The following is a 22718-nucleotide window of genomic DNA, read 5'->3' on the forward strand; positions in this document are numbered from 1 at the left end:
TATTCAAGACATTTGATATATTATTACTTTATTATTAGTGTCTTCACCTAGAGTAATATTAATTTTTGAATGTTTGCTTTTTTATTATATATAATAAAGATGACACCTTTAACCTCAATTGTAATTGTCTTGCCTCTCAGAGTTCCTTTATATTCTTTGATTTTCATAATTTTTCAAATTCATTATTCTGTTTTATTTTTATAATTGCTTTGTGTTCTGATATTTTCTGAAAATATTTCAACTAATTCTAAGATTTTTTTTAAGATTATTTATTAGAGAGAGAGCAAAGGGAGAGGAAGAAACAAGCTCCCACTGAGCAGGGAGCCCAATGTGGGACTCCATCCCAGGACCCTGGGATCATGACCGGAACCAAAGGTAGACGCTTAACCGACTAAGCCACCCAGGTGCCCCTCTTCTCAGTTTCTGTTACCTGGATCTAGCCATATGAGAAGTTGTCATTGTCCCTATCTTTAAAGCTTTTAATTGACAGCCATTTTCAATCTCTATTTCCTAGGTGAGAAGTAGTTTCGTTTATGATGGCGTGACCTTCTTAGGGACAGGTATTTGATAAAGAGCCAATTCTTTTAAGAAATGTGAGGTATTGACGCCTGGGTGGCTCAGTTGGTTAAGAAACGTGAGGTATTGTGCACTCTCTCCATACTCTCCAAAAGTTTAAAGTCCAGTAGGCACAAGAAATAATTCAGGAACTGATTGTGATGCAGTAAAAAGTGATAAAATAGTAGTAAGCCTAAATGATGTGAAAACACAAAGGAAGATGATTAGCCCAGCCTGGACAGTTGGATGTTGGTGGCAGCCAGGACTGTTGGACAGTCCAGGGCCAAAATCTTCGAAGAATGCAGCAGGAGCAGAGGAACTAATAATGAAAAAACAATACCTTCTGTGGTCAAGGATTATTATATGAGGGCACAGTAGCTGTAGCAGGAATGCAAATCTGGGAAACCAGTCTTACCCAGCCACAACTATACACCCATGTGATAATTAGTATTTGGGATAATTAGCACAGAAGGGAACAATCAGGTAGGATTTTGAACATTCTGAATTATTTTGGGTTATCATTTTAAGATACAAAATGTATTTTATTTCATTATTCTTCAAGATTTTCCTCAAATTTATGAAGTACATTTGCAAAGTCTGAGTCTTTTAGAAACAATGGTACGTTTTAGAGGAAAATGGTAAAAACAATAGACTCATAAAAATAAAAATCCTGATTTTATCTTTATTTGCTTTATATATATGTGTATATTATATATAAATGCAAATAAATTAATATGTAACTGTATCAAGTTTTTGTTTGCTTTTTTATACTTGCACACCAAGAAATATCATCATGTGCAGGGAATTAATACTGATTATTTTATTTCACAAATTTTATTTTATTTTAAATTTAAAAATGAAATAAATAATAAAAAATAATTTTTAAAAATTATTTTATTTCACGAATGTGATGATACTGTTTCTATGAAGCAAAAAAGGAAAGAAGGGGAAAATGTGCTTAAATGCATTTTGGGGTGATGATCATAAAAATAAATCTTAATCTGTAATTATAAGAATAAAAGAAAAATGAGTTTCCAGAGCTAAAAAACGTTTATAATAATATTGCAAAACAACTATAATTATATTTTATAAATATTTGTTTAACTGATGTTTCTCCAAACCTACATTTTTTCTTTAATCTTCATTATTTATATATCCTTAGTCATTATACCATAAATTCCATTGATTTATACATTAATAAGTTGAATTGATTGGTTTGCATTGATGGGTTTTAGGTATTGAACTCGATTTCTGTTAATTAGGCAGTTCTTCATTAGATTTCTTAATAGTAGTTGTATGTAGTAAAAACTGATGTCAATAGTTGGACAGGATGAAATATTCCAATTTTGTCTTTAGCTTTACAAGTGATTTAGATACAAATATTTATCTAAATTTTATTTTGATCTAAGGAGGGGGTAAATTCATTTGAAAATCTTATATTAACTAAATAAGTTAGCAAACATGTCATATTAAAGAAATGAACCAATTCTATTTTGGTGTGACTCTCATCTATGACAGTTTTCTCTGATTTGCATCCTAATGTTATTTTCTTGTCTTCTACATTTTAGATGCAACTTGAATATGTTTATTTTATAAATACACATATTTTTATTATAGAGTATATGTCAATATTGTGTGTTTTAAACTAATCCTTCCAAGAGGAAATAGGACTATCTACCTTTATAGATCACTATAGATATTTAAGGACTGAAGACATTGCTCTGATGACAAAGCATTCTAAACTAGTTATGACCATACACTAATGTTGGTGAAATGTTTGTTCGTCTTTCTCTTGGATGATGTAACACTATTTTTATCTTAGTCATTGAAATTCAATCCTTTTCCTTTATATAAAGCAATATAAATTCAATCTTTTAAATAGATAGGAAGTTCTAATTTTGTGAGGGAAAAAAGATACTCTGCAACTGCTTCTGGTATGCTACTTCTGCTTGTGAGGTTATATTTCTTTGTACTTTGATACAAAGTATATTAATATGAAAATACTTATTATTTTGCTTTCCAGCTAGTTCCAATATGGTACTTTTTAATATGAAGATTATATAGCTATGGATTTCTCATCAAGTCAAATAATTCTCTAATTTATATCTTATACTGTTCTAGTCAACAAACTCAAAATTCAGGACTGTGTGTTATTTGTCCAGACCCTGACATATAGAAGGTTCTGAATAAATATCAATTGATTAAATTATATTATTAATATATGTACTCAGTGCTGTAGGAGCTACAAAGGGAGAACAATACACCATCTTTACTTTCAAAATGATATAAGTAAGAATAATATTATAAGCTACATTGAAAGAATTAATGTTAGTAATTTTTTCAGTTTTTATTTAAATTCCAGTTAGATAACATACAGTGTAATATTAGTTTCAGGCATATAAAATAGTTATTCAGCACTTCTGTACAACACCTGGTGTTTATCACAAGTACACTCCTTAATCCCCATCCTAATATTAGTTATTTTTTTAGCTAACAGAAATTATGAAGATGAGGGAATCTTTTATAAAGGGAATGGAACACTGATCCAACCTTGGTGGAAATGTAAACAAAAAAGGCATTTGGTTCAATTCGTAACTGTGAAAAAGAAATAAAATGTCAAGCAAAATTTGAAAGGTCAGAGTTTTTTTTTTTTTTTTTTAACATGTTCAAACAGCATAGTGAAGGATTATTTGTGTGGGAAAGGAATTATAGATAGAGAAAGTAGATTATCAGGGATGATTTTTTCTGATTTTAAGGGAAAGTGAATTGCGGCCCAAAGAGATTAGCTAAACTGAGAGTCCATAGAAGTTAGAAAAAAATGGGAGCATAATTTTTTGGGAAGTTTCAAGGAAAACAGTCTAGACCTCTTTTTGCTCACTTACATCCAAACATCTAGTATGTCCAAACATCTTGTAAAATGCTAGTAGCCTTAAACAAACAATTAGCTCTTGGTATTTGAGAGGAATTTCTTCAAGCTACCAAGACACCCCTCTCTCTCTCTCTCTCTCTCTCTCTGAGTTACTCACATCACTCGAAGAGAAGCATAGTGGAGAAACTTATTCTTCAGGAAAGCATGTTTAAATCTTGGTTCTGCAACCTAAGTGTCATGGTCTCAGGCAAATCATTTAATTCCTCTAATGCTCAGGCTTTTCATCTGTAAAATAATGCATGCCTTTTTGACTGTTAAGACCCATTAGAAAATGTTTTCTCACAATGAATTCTTGGCAGAGTAGTCAGGATGATTTTCCTAAAATGTGTATTTAAGCATGTCACTCTCCAATGATGTCTAAATTCCTTCCTTGACTGAAAGATATTAACAAATGACCCAGAATGCCTTGCTTCCTAATCTGTTGTGTTCCCTGCTGCTCCCTCCCCTCCCCTTCTGAGCTCAAACCATTTAAGCCTTCTCTGCCTCGCATGCCAGGTCACAGGCACTTTAGATGACTTGCATATATTGTTTCTTCTGTTGGGAATGCTTTTCCTTCTGAACTTTCATATGGCTGCCTATTATTCATGACTCAGCCCTAATGACACCTTTAGAAAGGCCTTCCTGCCCACCTCATGTACAGTAGCTGCGAAAATTATATTAATCTTTTTAAAAAATAGCATTTTATCAGTAGCTGAAATTATCTTAATATTTGTTTGTATATTCATTATCTAGGTTAGGAAATTTTCTTTCTTATTCATTGTTCAGGATTTAGTACATTTGGTAAGCCTTCAATAAATATTGTTGAACAAGGGAATAAATTAATTTTTATTACCAGAATTATGAGTCCAAAATGGAAAATTTGGGAACAAGTAGAAGAAAATAACCAATAAGTCTTTAACTCACACAATATATACAGTATTCAGTATATAAGTATATTTGTGAGTTACTAGTTTATTTAATGTTAAAATGTAAACATAGATTTAAAAAAAAACCCTCACAATGATACTTTCCCACCTATAGATATGGCTCTAGAATCTAAGAAAAAAATATGTGACATATTTCCTTTTCGTCTTTAAGCTTAGCAATTTAAGACTAAATTAGATCACTAGTCATGTTCTATGGAAACATCGCATATGTGCAGTGAAGAATTGAGCCTTGCCCAAAAAGAAGTTTGGCCTGTGACCTGTATCATACCTCATAGCATTGTCTTTGTTTAGAGTGGGGAGCTGGCCACATTGGATTTTTAATGGGTATGGATATACCTGGCAATTTTAGGGTGAAGCTGGCTATGCTAGAAAGAATTATCATATGATTTAGGGTAAAAACTTGATTTCATTAGATAATCAGATAATCTGGAGGATAGTTCAACTGTGTACTCAATCAGTTAATCACCTATGTAATGAAGTCCCATTAGAAATTATGGACACTGAAGCTCATGTGAGCTTCCCTTGTTGTCAGTACGCCCTGTGTATTGTCACATATCAACACTAGGAGAGTAATGCTTCATGTGCACAAGGGAAGCTTTGCATTTGGAACCCTCCCAGACTCTCTGCACCTCTTCCTTTGACTGAATTTTGAACTGTACTCTTTCCCTATAATAAATCCTAACTGTGAAGATAGCTTTCAGTGAATTCTGTAAGTCTTTCCAGTGAATTATTGTACTCAAGGGTGTTTGGGAAACATTCCAAACTTTCTGTTGTTATCAGAAGTAAGACCAGTTTTGGGGACTGTGCCCATAGACTTTGCAGTTTGACTAACTCTGCATAGTTTACAGACATGGGAAAGAATCTCATAATTGTCTTGTAAATTTTAATACTTTAGATTTGTATGGAATTACAGAGAATAGCTGTTCTAATAATTCATTTCATGGGAAGAGCCTCAGGGAGGTTTTGATTTGCTTCAGATCACAGAGCTGTTTTGGTGGCCGGGTCAGTGTTGGAAATCAGGTTTATTGAACCAGTCTTTTGCATCTCCCACTGTACTGTGTTACTTAACACAAGTTTGGCACAATAAGTATCACTGGATATATTTGATTCCTATTTATAAATAAAATTATGATAATTATGAATCAGTAAAATATTTGCCAACTTCATAGTTTCTTATATAGATATATAAAGATAAACCTAGAATAAAACCTAAAGCTTAGTTACAGAAAAAAACTATGCCAAAAATTACCCATTTTTCACTAGAACAGCTGTCTTCATTTTGTTCTATGGCGAGTGGTTTAACAAGCTTACATGTTGGGTTTTCTTCAACAGATTCTAATTCCACATATGGCATAATAGAGTGTTGGGAATCTCATACAATTTTCAGAACTATGTGCACTTGTAATAGTGAAAAATAAGCATTTCCTGTAAAGCTAAAATGACAACTTAAACACACACACACACACACACACATACACTCCTCCCTTAGAAATTCTAGGACTACTAAACTAGTGTAGGCCTAGTAATTCAGAGTCCTTAAACATTCCTCTGTATATGTGAATACTTTTTCTGGATAATGTATTTTCCTTAAAACATCTAATAGTTTAAAAAAATGGTGTCCTAAAAAGGACACAATTATTCTTCATCAAAATAGTTTGGCAATAAGATACTTAATATTAAGTGAGACATTATTCCAATATGCTAAGTAAGATATTATTAAGTAAAGGGGTCATTATTTTCTGTTCACTGTATTGATTCAACACTAAAGATTCTGAGAGTACAAGCACTCTCTGCTCAGAGGTAGCACAAAGAATGAGGCGGTCATAGATGTTTTTCTCTAGCAAGAAGTACAATGCGTAGTCCATAGGATTTCCTAGGCAAATGCATTCTGCTGAGTGTGGATGCAGTTGGTAGTCTTATGGTTCATGAGAACCAGTGCATATTGCACATAAAGGGAGAAAACTTAAAGAAAGGTTTTTAAACTTTCTTATCATTAAATTTTCCTATCAAGAAACCTTTTTTTAGTACTTTCATAAGTAGCGTTGTAAAAAAAATGTCTGTGATTTAATAGAGTATAAATATGTTATCTTATATATGCTCTTTCGGCATTTGAGACAAGGGGATATACCAGTGCAATGAAAGAAATGCAAATGGAATTTTCAGAAACCAATGGATATGTTTGGTTGTTATAATTTGTAGGAAGCAATTTTGGAGAGGTAGATAGAGAGCATATTTTAGGATTTTTGAATGACAGTAACTATTATTTATTCTGTAGAAACGTACTATTGATAGCTTTTTGTGTGTTAGGTAATGAGGGAATGTATACAAATTGATACTCTCATAGGAATAATCTTAGAGAAGTGTGTAGTGAAAATTGAAGAATTATTATGATTCCTGGCAAAAAGTTGACAGGGACACCAACTAGGAGATGATAGAGTACATGTCGTGACTTTGGAATTCTTACTAGTACACACGTAAGAATGAATCCTAGAAATAATAATCTCTCTCTATAATATGTATTTTAAAATATTAGAATTTCAAATATTCTAATTGTTAGATCATTCTTTTTCACATTACCATGTTCATCTCTAGCCAGTTGCACATAGTGTAACTATAGTATTTTATTTTATTTATTTATTTTTTTAAAGATTTTATTTATTTATTTGACAGAGATCACAAGTAGGCAGAGAGGCAGCCAGAGAGAGAGAGAGAGAGAGAGAGAGAGAAGCACGCTCCCTGCTGAGCAGAGAGCCCCACGCGGGGCTCGATTCCAGGACCCTGGGATCATGACCCGAGCTGAAGGCAGAGGCCTTAACCCACTGAGCCACCCAGGCGCCCCCTATAGTATTTTATTGAACAAATGTTGCTTTCATTGGAGGTAAGACTATTTGACAGAAATCATTTGTGTTGCTTTATTGACAGTGGCACAGAAATCAAGGAGATGTCAGGTTTAGAATCAAGGAGATGTCATCTGTGACCTTTGGTTCTGCTTCATCATGAAAATAGATTGATATCATTTTTTTCTTCTTATTTTAAATGATGCTAAGAAAATGTATGCATTTTATATTTAAAATTTTTAAGTTTTTCCATTGAGTATAGTTGGCACACCATGTTACATTAGTTTCAGGTGTACAGCATAGTGATTCAAATTCTCTATGCATTATGCTGCCCTCACCACAAGTGTAGCCACTATCCATCACCATACTGTGCTATTACACTGTCATTCATTGACTATATTCCCTATTCTGTACCTTTTATTTCTGTGGCTTATTCTTTCCATAACTGGAAGCCTCTATCTCCCATGGTCCTTCACCCATTTTAGCCATCCCTCTACCCTCTTCCCTATGGCAACCACCAGCTTGTTCTTTACAAAAATACGCATTTTTAAATGAACAATTATTATATTTTAATTTTTATTTCTGAAGTTTGCCAGTTATGTAATATAGTCACACTTCCTAGTATCCTATTTCTATTATTTAATAAAAAATCAACTTTTTGTGTAAACCTGGTAATTAACAGACCTGTATCCCTGGGGCTAATAATACATTATATGTTTATAAAAAAAAATAAAAAAAAAAAAGATCCTAGCTAGTAGGATCCAACAGTACAAAAAAATTAACTTTATTTCCTTGCATAGATTAAAATTAGAATGTTTAGAGTTTAATATTAAATTTTATGTGAATCCAGATAACTTGTTTAGGATCCATAAAATTTGTGGTTGGTTTATCCATACAAATGTTAGCTTTCCTCAAAAGTATTGAAATACAAAATATTATAGCATGATACTTATTTTGTTATTATAGTACTTATAGAATTGTTTACCTTTTATTAGTATAAAGGGACAAAACAGCAGCTCTGGGCATAGCTTTCAGAACCTCATTTTGCTAAATATTTCATATTTAAATACAAAGAGACACATAATTTTAAAATTTAAGTTCAATTAATTAACATATATGATGTATTATTAGTTTCAGAGCTAGAGCTTAGTGATTCATCAGTCTTATGTAATACCCTGTGCTCGTTACATCACGTGCCTTCTTTAATGTCCATCACCCATTGATGCCATTCCCTCACCCCTTTGCCTCCAGCAACCCTCCTTTTGTTCCCCATGATTAAGAGTTCTTACAGCTTATCTCCCTCTCTGGTTTCGTCTTCTTTTATTTTTCCCTCCCTTCCCTTGTAATCCTCTGTTTTATTTCTTAAATTCTACAGATGAGTGAGATCATACGATAATTTTCTTTCTCTGATTGACTTATTTTGCTTAAATAATGCCCTCTAAATCCAGATCATAGCAAATGGCAAGATTCCAATTTTCTGATAATATACCATTATATGTATGTATATACATACATATATATATAAAGATGTGAAGATATAGATGTATATATACATATATATATACATCTTTATATGTATATGTGTGTGTGTGTATATATATATATATATATATATATATATATATATATATATCTTCACATCTTTATCCATTCATCTGTTGATGGACAGCTTGGCTTTTTCCATAGTTTGGCTATTGTGGACGTTGCTGCTATAAACATTAGGGTGCAGGTGCCCCTTCAGATCCGTACATTTGTATCTTTGAGGTAAATACCAGGAGTGCAGTTTCTCGGTTGTAGGGTAGCTCTATTTTCAACTTTTTGAGGAACCTCCAAACTGTTTTCCAGAGAGGCTGCACCAGCTTGTATTCCCAACAACAGGAGACACATGATAATTATGATAATGTACTATTTTAATGAATAACAATAAGATCACCATTCATATTTACAAAATGTATGTTTTTGGACTTGTGGGAAGTCTTATGAATAGGCGGTGGTAGAATTAAGACATATTTCTGAAAATATTTATTAAAAATATATTTTGAGCTACATAAACCCATACAGTAAATCAGCACCTAGCAAAGAGCATGGTGTGTTCGGAAATATTTCACAGCTGCCATGTTGAAAGGTGAAGGTAATTCTATCAGAATGATAGAGTATGCTTTCTTTGCACCATCAGGAAATCAAAATCAAATAACTGTCCTTAGAGCAGTAGTTATAAAATATTGTTTTGTTAATTTTTCTTTCCAAAAAATAGAAGTGAAATCATATCATTAAAAAATATATCCACGTATTGGTGTGTTTTCCTTTTTTCTCCACTGCAAATGTAGGTGCTCAACTCATCAATAATCATGTGTATACAGCTTATTCTGATGCCTGCTTTTGATGATGTGTGTACCTTGCCACTTTCATACTTATCATTTTTTATAATTTGTGATTTATATTTTTGGGGTAATACAAATTATTTTAAGACTCTTGCCAGGTCTAATCATTTTTACCAAGTAGAGGCAAGTATAATTAATAAAGCAAATCTCAGAATGTATTTTTAGGAACACACGGGAAAATTTGACTAAAGGTCTTCTATAGCTACATCATGCATTTTTGATAATAAAATAATAATTTCAAAAAATAATATTCCATTTTGGGTTATTCTTTGGAGACACCTATGATTAGAATACTGGAGAATGATCTGTATTTCCTAGCAGCCCCTGATTATGTAGAGTGACTAAAAGAAGAATACAGACCAGATTGACTACCTCTTATTAATTTGAGTAATCATCTCTTTACTTTTCTTTTTTTCTTTTTCTTTTTTTTTTTTTTTTTGGTCATCTCTTCACTTTTAGATCAAGTAATGATCATAGAATTCCTACTATGTCAATTAAATATTTCATAAACAACTATGTAAGTCCAGATTAGAATGCCATATGTTGCCTTTTAGATAAGGTAAGCCTATGTGGATAATCCTTTGACTAAAATAGTGCAGTACAAATATGCAATTAATAATATCTTTATAATGTCACAATTAAAGAATGTTTTAATAATTTAATAATCTCCTTTGATAGAATTCTTTCTTTTTTAAACAATGCTTCCTTTTATGGTGACAGTCTCGGATTCCTTTATTTTTAGCAGGATCATAATTACTATCTCCATTGCAATAAAGAAACAATCTAAAGAATTATTTTAGAATGGGTCTTATGGAATGATTACATATTAATGGAGTGATCAGAATTTGTTTTTTCAACTTAGTAGCTTCAAAAATTCATTTTTATTATTTCAGCCAATAGCAACCAGGCTTTGGAGAAATGCTTCCCACTTACCAAATACAGGTGATTGGTTATTTTAAAAAATAATATATTTGTAAAAAATGGTGTTTCTTTACTAGAATACAGTTATCTGTAAGGTCTGTGAAGGAAGAAAGCATGCTCTATTAGGTTCATTGTTATATCCCTAGGGTTTAGAAGATTAATTTTTGAATTACTACATTAATAACTTTTTAGTTTACTTGTAATGGGTCTGAGTCATTTGGGAGATTACATGAGTAATCAGTGTTACTGATAGATTTTTAAATGTCTGTTTAGAGAATACTTAGTAGTAATTGTACTTGATTAAATATCCAATTTGTCAATAGTATGAATTTAGTAAATAATTAGCATTTCATTATAATTAACCAACTCTTCAAAATATCCATACAAATGTTACATATCCATAAATTAGAATGTGGATTAAATTAAATTTTCCATGGCCTTTAAACATTGATTCAAATTTTATATAATCAAATTCTTCCTAAGTTATTATTAAAATACCAAATCTAACATGACAATTTATCTTAAATGCTTTAGGCACTTTTAAAGAAAAAGTATATAGTAATCCAAAAGCCTATCATATGCTTACCTTAAAACTGGTTAATAATATGCTGATACTAGGAATTTACTTTCTTTTTATCTTTTTTCTTCTTACACTTTGCTGACATGGAGAGTTTCATATTTCCCTAGGAATTCAAAGATACCTGAGACTATTTCAAAGCTTTCTGAGAGTTTCCTAAGATTTAATAACCATGCTAGAATTAAAAGAAAAGGAAAGTCATCTCTTATACTTGCACATTCTGGTTTTTTTTTTTTTAATTTTTTATTTTTTATAAACATATATTTTTATCCCCAGGGGTTTTTTAATTAGAAAATTTTTTGTGTAGTTATTGGAATTTGCTATACATTCAGAGAAAATTGAAATTGAGGATACTGCCCATCAGGTTGGACTTTCTTTTTACAATTAAAATCTAATTGTTAAATGCTTTTATGCCTTCACTTATTTAAGTTCAAGCCTAGCTTTTAATTTTGTGCAATACTGATGTTTTCTTACAAAATGATTTGTTTTTTAAGTCCAAATTGTTTGTGTTACAAAATAGTTTCCCTGTTACTATGATATATAGGTCTGGTGTATGAATATTATTAAAAATTCATGCACTTTCATTATTATATCTTTATTATGTAGAGCTACCTACCTTTTTATCTTCTAGGAGATGAGAGACTATTTCTGCTTAGTTACCACTTCTAGAAATTCCACTAATTTATCAAATGTGTGAAACACATAGTTGTGCCTGTTAGATACAGGGTGTGATCATTAGTGTTAATTAACTGCTGGACTCCTTTTCCATTTGGTTATTATGTGCGACACATCAGAGCTGATCAATATTTTCTATTCCTGGTACAGAATTACTTTTGATGCTGCTACTTTAATATTTATAGATCTCTCCTTACACAAATGGAAAGAAATACAAGTCATACTATATACATACATATACCTAGAAAAACAAAACACCCATATATTCACTATTATTGGAAAATAATAGAAATTAAATAAATTTTACACTCTATGTGCTTTTTTGTGTATGAGCCCCTCTGTATTTTTTTGTTTCAAGTTTCTGTTTAAATTCCAGTTAACATATAGTAATATTAGTTTCAATAGTAGAATTTAGTGATACATCACTGACATATGACACGCAGTATGAGCGCCTCTTACATCCTTTATGTCAACATTTCTATTTGAGTATTATGAACTCTTAGCCTTCAACAGACTCAAGGTGTTTAGCCATAATTTTTCTTTTTCATGTTCATATGTCAGAGATTAGCCTGGGAGAAGCCATTCAGGTTTCCTTTGCTTTTCAAAACTGCTTCTTCTTCTTTTTTTTTTCTTTTTAAGATGAAACTTGTTTTCTGGCAACAAATGGATGACACAGAATCAGTGCTTTTTTTGTTTGTTTGTTTTTTCTCCTTTCCCCAAGGAGCCCTGGTTTGTGTTTTTTTTTTTTTTTTTTAAAGATTTTATTTGTTCATTTGACAGACAGAGATCACAAGTAGGCAGAGAGGCAGGCAGAGAGAGAGAGGAGGAAGCAGGCTCCCCGCTGAGCAGAGAGGTTTTTTTGCATTTTTGAGGATGGCAGCTTATCTTTTGTTGCCTATATTTTATAACCTCTTTTGATACTATATAAATACACATCTTATTCCTGCCACAGTGTATCATAAAACTGCCAGTAAACAGTTGATTTTTTTATAAAGTACTAGTTACCTTGTAATTAATAAAGATACAATATAAATAGAGTAAGATAATGACTGCTGTAGCTTTCATTGGTAGAATAATCCCTTAGATTTGGGGATATTTTCACCTTTGTGTTCTATTCACAGATACCAAATGATTCTAAAACTTAATAATGTTTAATTCCTTTTTTTTTAAGTGAGAATAATTTATTTAAATGTCCGTGTCCTTACTCCTCCCCTGCCCTGTGCCCTTACTTTCAATCCCTAGAATAAGGTGTTCAGTTTCCATTTGATAGTATCACTGGACCTTTTAAAATGAAAATTTAGTTCTTTAAACATAAATAATTATGGTAATGTTCACATCAATAGGAAAAGTGGTCTGAGATAAGTGTCATTTACTACATGTAGCATCATGTACCTTTGTACAAAAGTACAAAAGATGTACTTTTGTTATTTCAATGAAGTCTCTAAATGTTAAATTAGTGCTTTTTCTTAATATAGTCATCACCTATCTGTATATACAAATACACAAATTAGATCCTTATTCCTCCCTCAAGAATTCCTACCTCTGCACATCACTGTTTCCCCTCAAGACTTCTCAGTATAATCTTCTGGCTTATTTTGCTATTTGCCCTCTTAAAGAATGGGAAGGTGAGGGGAGTGGAGGAGAAGGAAAAAAACATAATCTAGCTCTGATGTTTATGGCATGAAAGTCCATTAATTTTCAATCTGATTGTTGTTTATTTTTTCTGTTCCTCTTTCCTAATCTTAAGCAAATGATTGGGAAATGGTAACTGGACCTTTGCTTCCAAGTATGGTTTAAATTGATATCTCACAGTTGCCACTGTACACAGAATTTATTTGAGAATTCATTAAATGTGTCAGAAGAATGTCCAGATTCTAAAGCTAAATTAAAAAAAAATAAAGCTTCAGTTTACAGACTTCTATACATTTGAAAAAAACCTTTAAATCTTTAGTAGTTTTAGTGGAAGTTAAGATTTTTATAATAATTTTTGGAATATTTTATTGGGCAGATAATGTTAAAGTTCATAGCATCTGTGGATATTGTGGATATTGCCTCAATTTCTCAGCTGTTTGGTCTCTAACTCTTGATTGTGCTTTTTCTTTAGGATGTTTTGAATAATTTGGGATCTTGTGAACTGGATGAAGATGACCTAATGCTTGATCTAGAATTTTTAGAGGAACAGAATCTTCATCCTTCAGGTAAGTGTTAAGTAAATACATGAGCTCATGCAAGTCTGATCCTAATCATTTATCAATTCATTGATAAACTTTATATTGTTTAGGATGCATTCAATCTTTTCCATCTCCAGTTTGCATATCATATGTACAAGGCACATGCTAGGTACCATTGACACATGAATCTGATGATCTTATAATCTATCATGGAAATATAAATCCAGTGGAAGACCATTATAAAATAGGAAAAAAATTCCAATGAAGTCATTTCAAAGAAAGAAATTGCAATTTAATACATAATGGAAATTTTAATATTTCTCTTTTTGAGAGAAGAAGAAAACTGATATGATCCCATTACTTACTTATTTTATATAACCAAATGGAGGTTTTGTAGATCAAGGTTTACTCTTAAGAATCTTAACTGCTTCCATAATAGCTGCATAGGCTAATACTGAAGCAAAAAAGGTTGCAAAATTAATAATTCAATTAATTTTAGTAACTGTCAATAATGACCACAAACACACAGAAACACTGAGTTTGTAGTATGAGAGAAATAAATTATTGTTGAAGGAATTAAGAAGGGAACTCATTATATTTGTAATAGTGTAAATTTATAGTAAGTATAAATTGTTTTATCTTCAAATCCCAAAATTACTCCTGTTAAAGTAGATGGTAGGGATTGTTTATTCATAGTTAGATATTTGGGTACAGGAGAAGCTGTTGTTTACTTTTTTGTTTTTTTGCTTATAACATCTTGAACATAGTCATTTTCAAATTGAAGTAGGAATAATATTAGGGTGCATACAAGTCTCAGTTGGTTAAGTATCTGACTCTTGATTTTGGCTCTTGTCATGATCTCAGGGTCGTGGGGTCAAGCTGCACATCAGGCTCCACGCTGGGTACGGAGCCTGTTTTAGATTCTCTCTCTCCTTTTCTCTCTGCCCCTCCTTCTGCCTCTCTGTCTCTCCTCTCTCTCTCTCAAAAAAATATTAAATTGAAACTTTAAAATCTTGGCCTTTCTGCATATATTTACGAAAATCAGCCTGCTGTATTTTTTTTTTCCTTTTAATATTTTTTATTTAAATAAAACAAGAGCATAACGTGTATTTTATCTTTAGATCATTAGGAAGCACAAAACATTGTCTATTTATACAAAGTCTTTAAACATTGCTTTTCTTGACCTGGGTTCTCGGAGCGCAGCCTGCTGTATTTTATATATTATTCAATATATATTATATTTTATATATATAATATATTATTAACTTCTAAGAATTAAACATCTCTAAGGTTATTTCCACTTCTAATATTTTATAATTTTTTTTTGTTTATGCAGTATTTTTCTATTGTAGATAATATCACATTAAGAATTATCAAAAGAAGCTAGTGTTTATATTTTACATTTCACAATGTTTATATTTTATTACTCTGTACTATAGGCTGATATCCAAAGAAGTCACTTTAAATTTTTTTCTAGTTAAATACAAATTTAGGACAATCATTTTTTAAAACATTCTTGCTGTAATTGATTTGACAGATAGTCTTTTAAAAATGGAGAATTTTTTCTCATTTTTGTACAGATACATTATACAATTTTGTCATTCATGCATATTTATCTTAGAAGAATTATGTATAGTGATGATTTGCACACTTTTTGAGGGAATTTGTCAATATTTAACCAGACTATATATACATTTACCTTTAGATTCAACTATCCAACTTCTGGAAATTTAATTGTAAAACACTGGAAATATGCAAAATAATGCATCCAAATATCTATTCATTGCAAGACATTTATAATTACAAAATATTGGAAACCCTCAAATGTTCTTCAACAGGACATTTGTTGAATGTACGATGGTATACTAAGCAGCTATTAAAAGAATAAGAAGATGCCTCTATGTGCCCTGGCGTGGCTGTAAGTGTATGTTGTTGATGGAGAACTTTGCAGTTTGGGGTTAGACTGGCAATACCTAAATCCAGTGATCACTAACATCACTAAAATTGTAACAACTAGACATTTTTCCCTCTCAATGCAGTGCCTGGAGAAGTACACAGCACTACCACTCCTGCCTACATGTACTTATATCTGTTCCGTTCTCTTGATTAAATTGTGATTTTGCAGGAAATATTTGGATGAGGAGAGAGGGAATCCAGCAACCAAATATAGAATATGAGGAATTTTACAGCATAATGATCTGGTTCCTTAAGCAAATAAATGGCATGTAAAAAGGGGAGGGATATTGTAGATTAAAAGAGGCAGATGCTGTGTGACATCTTTCTTGGCACACCTGAAAAACTTAAAACACTATAAAAATATATTTCTGGGTCAGTCAGAGAAATTTGAGAAATGACTAAATTATTACAGAATTATTTATCTTGTTGGGTATTGAATATTTTTGTTTTGTTTTTTAAAGAAAATTTAAAGAGGCATGTGGTTGAAACAGTATGATATATGACATTTACTTTACCAACAAGTATGGAAGAGGGAATAGATGAAACAAAATTGTAGAGTTGTTGAAAATTTTCAAATCTGAACAGTAGGTGTTTGGGGTGAGAAGTTTGTGCCTTAATTGTAGTATTTTCTTGTTTTCGGATTTTTAAAGATTTTCACAATAAAAAAAATAAAACCAGGTATTAATTTGAAAGAATTACAGATAATGTAGCAATCTCAGTTATGTTTGGTAGGCACTCATGATGAAGAGCGAAGGGTGACTTTAAAATATACAGTCTTTAGTTCAATTTATTTGGGAGCAAAAAGAAGCATTTTTAAACTTTAATTTCATTTTTTATAAAGTATTGGGTGCTATGTACTTCATTAGTTTATTGTAAGAAAAAAGATGATATGATATACTTAAAACTGTACATCTCCCAAGACTATTTCAGGGTGTAGGTATCTTAGTTGAAGCCCAAACTGGAATACCTCTTTAATCAACTGAGTTAACTAAATTTTTCTTTAGGTAAATGACCTCCCTTTGCCTACCTGAAGTACAATTCTGATATATGAAATATTCCTTAGAGTGACTTGGGTTTGTTTAATGTTCCTTTAGAAAATGTGTTTTGAAAACCTGTTTCACAGTGGATGGCACATTATAGGCCTTGAAAAAAGCCACAACTATCTGTTTATGCACGTTAGCTCAGAAAGAAGTTCTCGGACACCTGGGTGGCTCAGTGGGTTAAAGCCTCTGCTTTCAGCTCAGGTCATGATCCCAGGGTCCTGGGGTCGAGCCCCGAATTGGGCTCTCTGCTTAGCAGGGAGCCTGCTTCCTCCCCTCTCTCTGCCTGCATCTCTGCCTACTTGTGATCTCTCTCTCTCTCTCTGTCAAATAAATAAATAAATAAAATTTTAAAAAACAAAAGAATTTCTGATTGAATAGGTTTTATGCAATTTATATTTTTGTTAAGCAACATAATTAAAGGTCTTCTCAAAATATAAGAACCTCATTATTGATAATTGATATTGATAAAAAGCTCATTCATGCTAACCATTTTTAAATGATAGTTTAAATAAAAGTTATTTTTAAAAGTCTGAAAACTGAAATAATGATACCATTAAATTCTATTACTAAAAATCAGTGGGGGGCTTAAAAAAGTTTTTTAGGGTAAAACATTTTCAGTTTTTGGTTCTAGAGTCTTATTAGGGCAAAGATTTATAGCAATTTACAGAAAGGCTTAATATAATGGCCAAGGTGATTTTTTTATAAAAAGATACTTCTTTCAACATGTATACATTGGACATTGCTCATATTGAGTGATTTAACATACAAAAGACATTCTAAAGGATACAGAATGCATAGTAAGTGTAGATAGTTAATATTCATATAATATGAATCATTGTTAGTTGATGTGCTACTTGCAGTTAAGGGATAAGAGCTAAAATATGTCAACTAGGGATTAAAATATCATATAGCACAAACAAAGCAGAAAAAATAGAATTTGAGTTCTGTGGCTCAAGGTCTTTGTCATAGAAATGCCCAATACTTGCACAATTAAATGTGTATCTAGGTGTTTCATCATGTTGTTGAAAATTACACACTTATGACTATACCTACCTTGGTAAAAATGACTGTTCATTATTGTGGTCACAATAATTGTGGACATCTTTTAATACGCTTTTTTCCCATTCTTTGCTATCTGTATTTTCATCTAAAAGTGAATTGTAAGTTTACAGATAGATTTTAAAGTTTGTTTTTGACCAGTTCTGTAGACAATTTGAGTAAAGTTTCACAAATCCTTTTAATATGTAAATGTTTCTACGGAGTCCTAAATTAACACACTCCTTTTTAAAAGGAAGAGGTAGTACAAATAATAGTACAGATGAGTATCTGTTTTATAGTGCAGTAAGTGAATATTATTATTATTATTATTGTTATTGAAAGTAAGAAAGGACAATTTCAATGAGGGAAAGATTTATGAATTCAAAGTGAGTTCTCAAAAAATTCTGCCTTAGGGAGAAAAAAATAAAAACAACTATTCTGAATAATTTACTTTTATCTTGGCATTATCTAACTTTATCTTTGTAAATTCTAGTATAAAAGTGAAGCTTTTAGATTAAAAATCCTATGGATAAGCCCTCAAGGTGTCTTTAATCATGTTTTTCTTGAATAAATGTTTAAATTACTTTTCTGGATAATATTTTTAATAAATAATTAATATGCATCATGTTTCAAATACAGGATTATCAGTTTGTTTAATGCTAGACATTCATTTTTCCTGTGTATTATATGTATTGTTTCTTTACTTAGCTAATCATTTATAATGTATACATGACCAAACACAGTTTTGACTAAAAAAATTAGATGCTATTTTTTAATATCTTGATAAATTAAAAATATATATTTGTGACTCTTCCCACTTTTTATATTTCTCTTCACTCTCTTATTTATTGTTATGGTGTTGTTTTTGCCACAAATTGAATCACTCAAGATTTTAGTAGTGATGTTAGGTATATCTCAGTAGTGTTTTTTGGGGAAAAAAAGGTACAAACAAAATTTACTAGCATTTAACATCTCAAAGACTCAAATAAATGACCTTAAAATTTTCTTTACAGGGGCACCTGGGTAACTCAGTCAGTTAAATGTCCTTCAGCTCAGTTCATGATCCCTAAGTTCTGGGATCAAGCCCCACATCAAGCTTCCTGCTCAGTGGGGAGTCTGCTTCTCCTTCTCCCTTTGCCTATGCTCCCCCCACTTGTGCTCTATCTCTCTCTCTCTCTCTCTCAAATAAATAAATAAAAATCCTTAAAAATTTTCCTTACAGTGAAATATGTTATGAACTGTATATTCTGTGAAACAAAAAATACCAGCAGTATTATTTTTCCTTATTTTTCTTTATGTGGTTTTACATGTTTGTGTGGAGGATTTTTCTTTCTATTCATTTAAGCATCTTGCAAAGTAATAATCACTCAAGGAAAATAGAATAATGGTAAAAAAGATACAAAAAATAAGATGATACTACAGGTGAGGTTGGCACACAAAACATACACTAGTATCACCATAGTGAGCAGGAAGTGTTACTTGGAGTGCTTTCCTAACATATGTGAAGAAGGAAGCTCAACCAGTTGTGTGATTAAAAATATATGCCATCAATCATTCAGTCAACCAATGCATTTTATTAAATAAAGAATTTTTGTTACTAAGAATTGAAAATTATTTTGCTCATGTCTTTATAAAGTATAAATGATTGATATCAAGAGCAATTTCTTCAGCATCTCCTTTGAGTACAATATGGTGGCATCTTGCTACCAATTCAGTAGAAGCAGTTCTAACTGTTCACATAACAGTGTAGCAAAAACTAGGAATTTTATGAGGATCCTGCTTTGTCCAAAAATAAAATTCAGTTCCTTGTACATATTAACATTCTTTGGGTAATTTTAACTTTGGAAATAGTTGAAGTAGATGTTGTCAATCATTTTCCTCATCTTACTTTAATGTAATTGTCATAAAACCCAATAGAATATCTAATGTTAAGTAATATTACTGCTTGATGAGTCCACGAAAATGAACTGTTGGCAAAATGTTACCCTTCTGTGACTAAATAAGGTAACTTTTCTACAAATAGTTGTTACCATAATGCCAGTTAAATATTGGACAGTGCATAGTTTTGATAAAGAAATAAGAATAAGAATTTGAGTTTTGCTTTCAGAACAGTTCATCTTTAGTTCTTCTTTTCCATGGTAAACTAGAACAAGGTCATATTTCTATTTAGACTTTAGACTGTTTGTAGTATTACCTTCAAAAAATGATGCGAAACATGCACCTGACTAATTTGACAGTGAAGCATTGTAATCAAAGTTAAAACACATTTTGGTGTTACCTGTTTGGAATGCACTCATTAAAATGCCATTTTCCCAATTCTTTTCTTGACTACTAGAAGTTGATGGTGCATCATTTTTAGCAAGTAGTAGCTGGATATCCAAGTTGATGGAAAGGAAAACTAAATGCCTAAATGAGCTATGTTTTTTTCCTAAGCTGTCTCAAGTTAATGCTCACAATAACTCTCTGAGAGGAAATCGCATCTTAAAGATCCATTCTAATTAAAGGAATGACAAATTAATATCAAAGTGAATAGGCACTTTGGAGACAGACATATTCAAGTTAGCATTGTAGCTGTACCACAGTGACCTTGTGCAAATGACCGGATTTTTTAAAGCAATTTTTTTTTAAGATTTTGGTTATTTATTTGACAGAGAGAAAGATCACAAGTAGGCACAGAAGCAGGCAGAGAGAGAGGGAGATAGCTGGCTCCCTGCTAAGTAAGCAGAGAGCCCAATGCGGGGCTCAATCCCAGGACCCTGGGATCATGACCCAAGCTGAAGGCAGAGGCTTAACCCACTGAGCCACTTAGGCACCCCTAAGCATTTTTTTTAAATTTGTAAAATGACAATAAAGCTATCTCAAATATCATCCTAAGTAGGAGATATATTTATATGCAAAGTGCCTTTCATCGTTGCCTAGAATAAAATACGAGCCCAGTAGAAGTTAGTTATTCCTCTTGACTTCTTAATTCCTCATCATAGGGTTTTCCCAATCATTGGTATTTTTTATAGTCCTTAATTTCTTAATGCTTCATCATGATTATCTATTGTTTTAACATATACTTTGCCACTTTAATTTTTTTAATAAAGTTTTCTTTTTTTTAAAGATTTTATTTATTTATTTGACAGAGATCACGAGTATGCAGAGAGGCAGGCAGAGAGAGAGAAGGGAAAGCAGGCTCCCCCGCTGAGCAGAGAGCCTGATGTGGGGCTCGATCCCAAGACCCTGAGATCATGACCCAAGCCGAAGGCAGAGGCTTAACCCACTGAGCCACCCAGGCGCCCCTGTCATTTTAATTTTTATAGTCTAAATTCTGTGTATCATTTTAAGTGGTGTTTTGCTAGGGAAGCCTGGGTGGCTCTGTTGGTTAAGCCTTTGACTCTTGATCTCACCCAGGTCATGATCTCAGGGTCCTGACATGAAGCCTTGCTTCAGGCTCCACACTTAGCAGGGAGTCTGCTAAAAAGTCTCTTTCCCTCTCTCTCTCCCTCTGCTCCTCCCCCACTGTTCATGCATATGCTCCCTCTCTCTCTTTCTAAAATAAATAAATCTTTAAAAAATAAGTGATGTTTTCTTAGTACTAATTATTCAAAAATTAATTAAGGCACTTTGCTTATAACAGGTGGTACATTTCCTGGTGTTAAAACTAATACATTTAAATGTATGGAAACATTTTATTCCCAGACAGTAGTCATGTGTCTAAAATACCACAACATATTTCAAATAGTAATTCTAAAAGAAATAATAAATTTCTTGTGTTAAATATTTTAAAACTTATTAACCCAAATCTGTAATGTTCAGAGAGAAAACCAGGTTGTTACTTTGTATTAAATTTGGTCTTTTTTGTTTGCAAAGAAGTTAGTTGAAAATATATTTTCTTTATTTATCACTGTTTGATAAAAACAATGCAATGGTCATTTGGATGATTGGGTGAAGAAATTTTATTTTGTTTTTGCTGGTTATTTTGGATGTTATATATAAACCCACCTAGGGCAGTATCTCTTGGTATATTTCCAGATGCAAATGGAGAAGTAATGGCCGAATGATATCAATTAGGAATTAATTAGGTAGTTGCTAAATTATTTTGAGTTTGATGAACAAGCAATATAAAATTCTGCAGTGAGTTAGGAACTCCTCCTGTGCCTATTAATTAAGGAGGTAATTTTTGTTATTAATTTTTAATGGAACTAGCACAGCAGAGCTGAGATGAAACCCTAGTGGCTTGGTTAATATGAAAGGTAATGTACAAATTGCAACAACATTCACACAGGGAAAATTATAAAAATTAATTATAAGTTTTTACAAGCTTTGATATGTCTGGGTCAGAAAATACGTGTAAGCTATCTTCAGTGTCATTTTATAAAGCTGAGAAGTAAGTGACACTTAATTTTGGAGGTATACCATAGTAGCAACAAATCTGAACTCTGAAGTTAGGCAAATCTCAGCTACCAACCAGGCTGTATAAACTTGAACAAATTATTTAATCTCAGTTTTGCTTTTTTCATCTTAAAATGGGGCAATAAAAGTATCTACCTCATAAGTTTGTTGTGAGGAATAGTAAATTAAAGTGTAGTAGAATGTCTGTATCACATCTGGCATATAATATTTTTTTTTAATTTTTTTACTTTTTTTAATTTTTTACTTTTGATAAACATATATTTTTATCCCCAGGGGTACAGGTCTGTGAATCAACAGGTTTACACACTTCA

The 22718-nt window shown here is 31.8% G+C and overlaps 1 protein-coding gene across 2 annotated transcripts in view; it reads left to right on the forward strand.

The window, feature by feature from the left end:
• CCSER1 (coiled-coil serine rich protein 1) overlaps positions 1-22718 on the forward strand; it is a 1346695-nt gene that overhangs the window by 227493 nt on the left and 1096484 nt on the right. For both annotated transcript variants that reach the window (XM_059394610.1, XM_059394604.1), the window contains exon 4: positions 13906-13999. In XM_059394610.1, coding sequence (XP_059250593.1) covers positions 13906-13999 — 94 coding nt within the window. The remainder of the gene's footprint in view (positions 1-13905; positions 14000-22718) is intronic.

The sequence above is a fragment of the Mustela nigripes genome, chromosome 1 (genome assembly GCF_022355385.1).
Source record: "Mustela nigripes isolate SB6536 chromosome 1, MUSNIG.SB6536, whole genome shotgun sequence".
NCBI lineage: Eukaryota > Metazoa > Chordata > Mammalia > Carnivora > Mustelidae > Mustela > Mustela nigripes.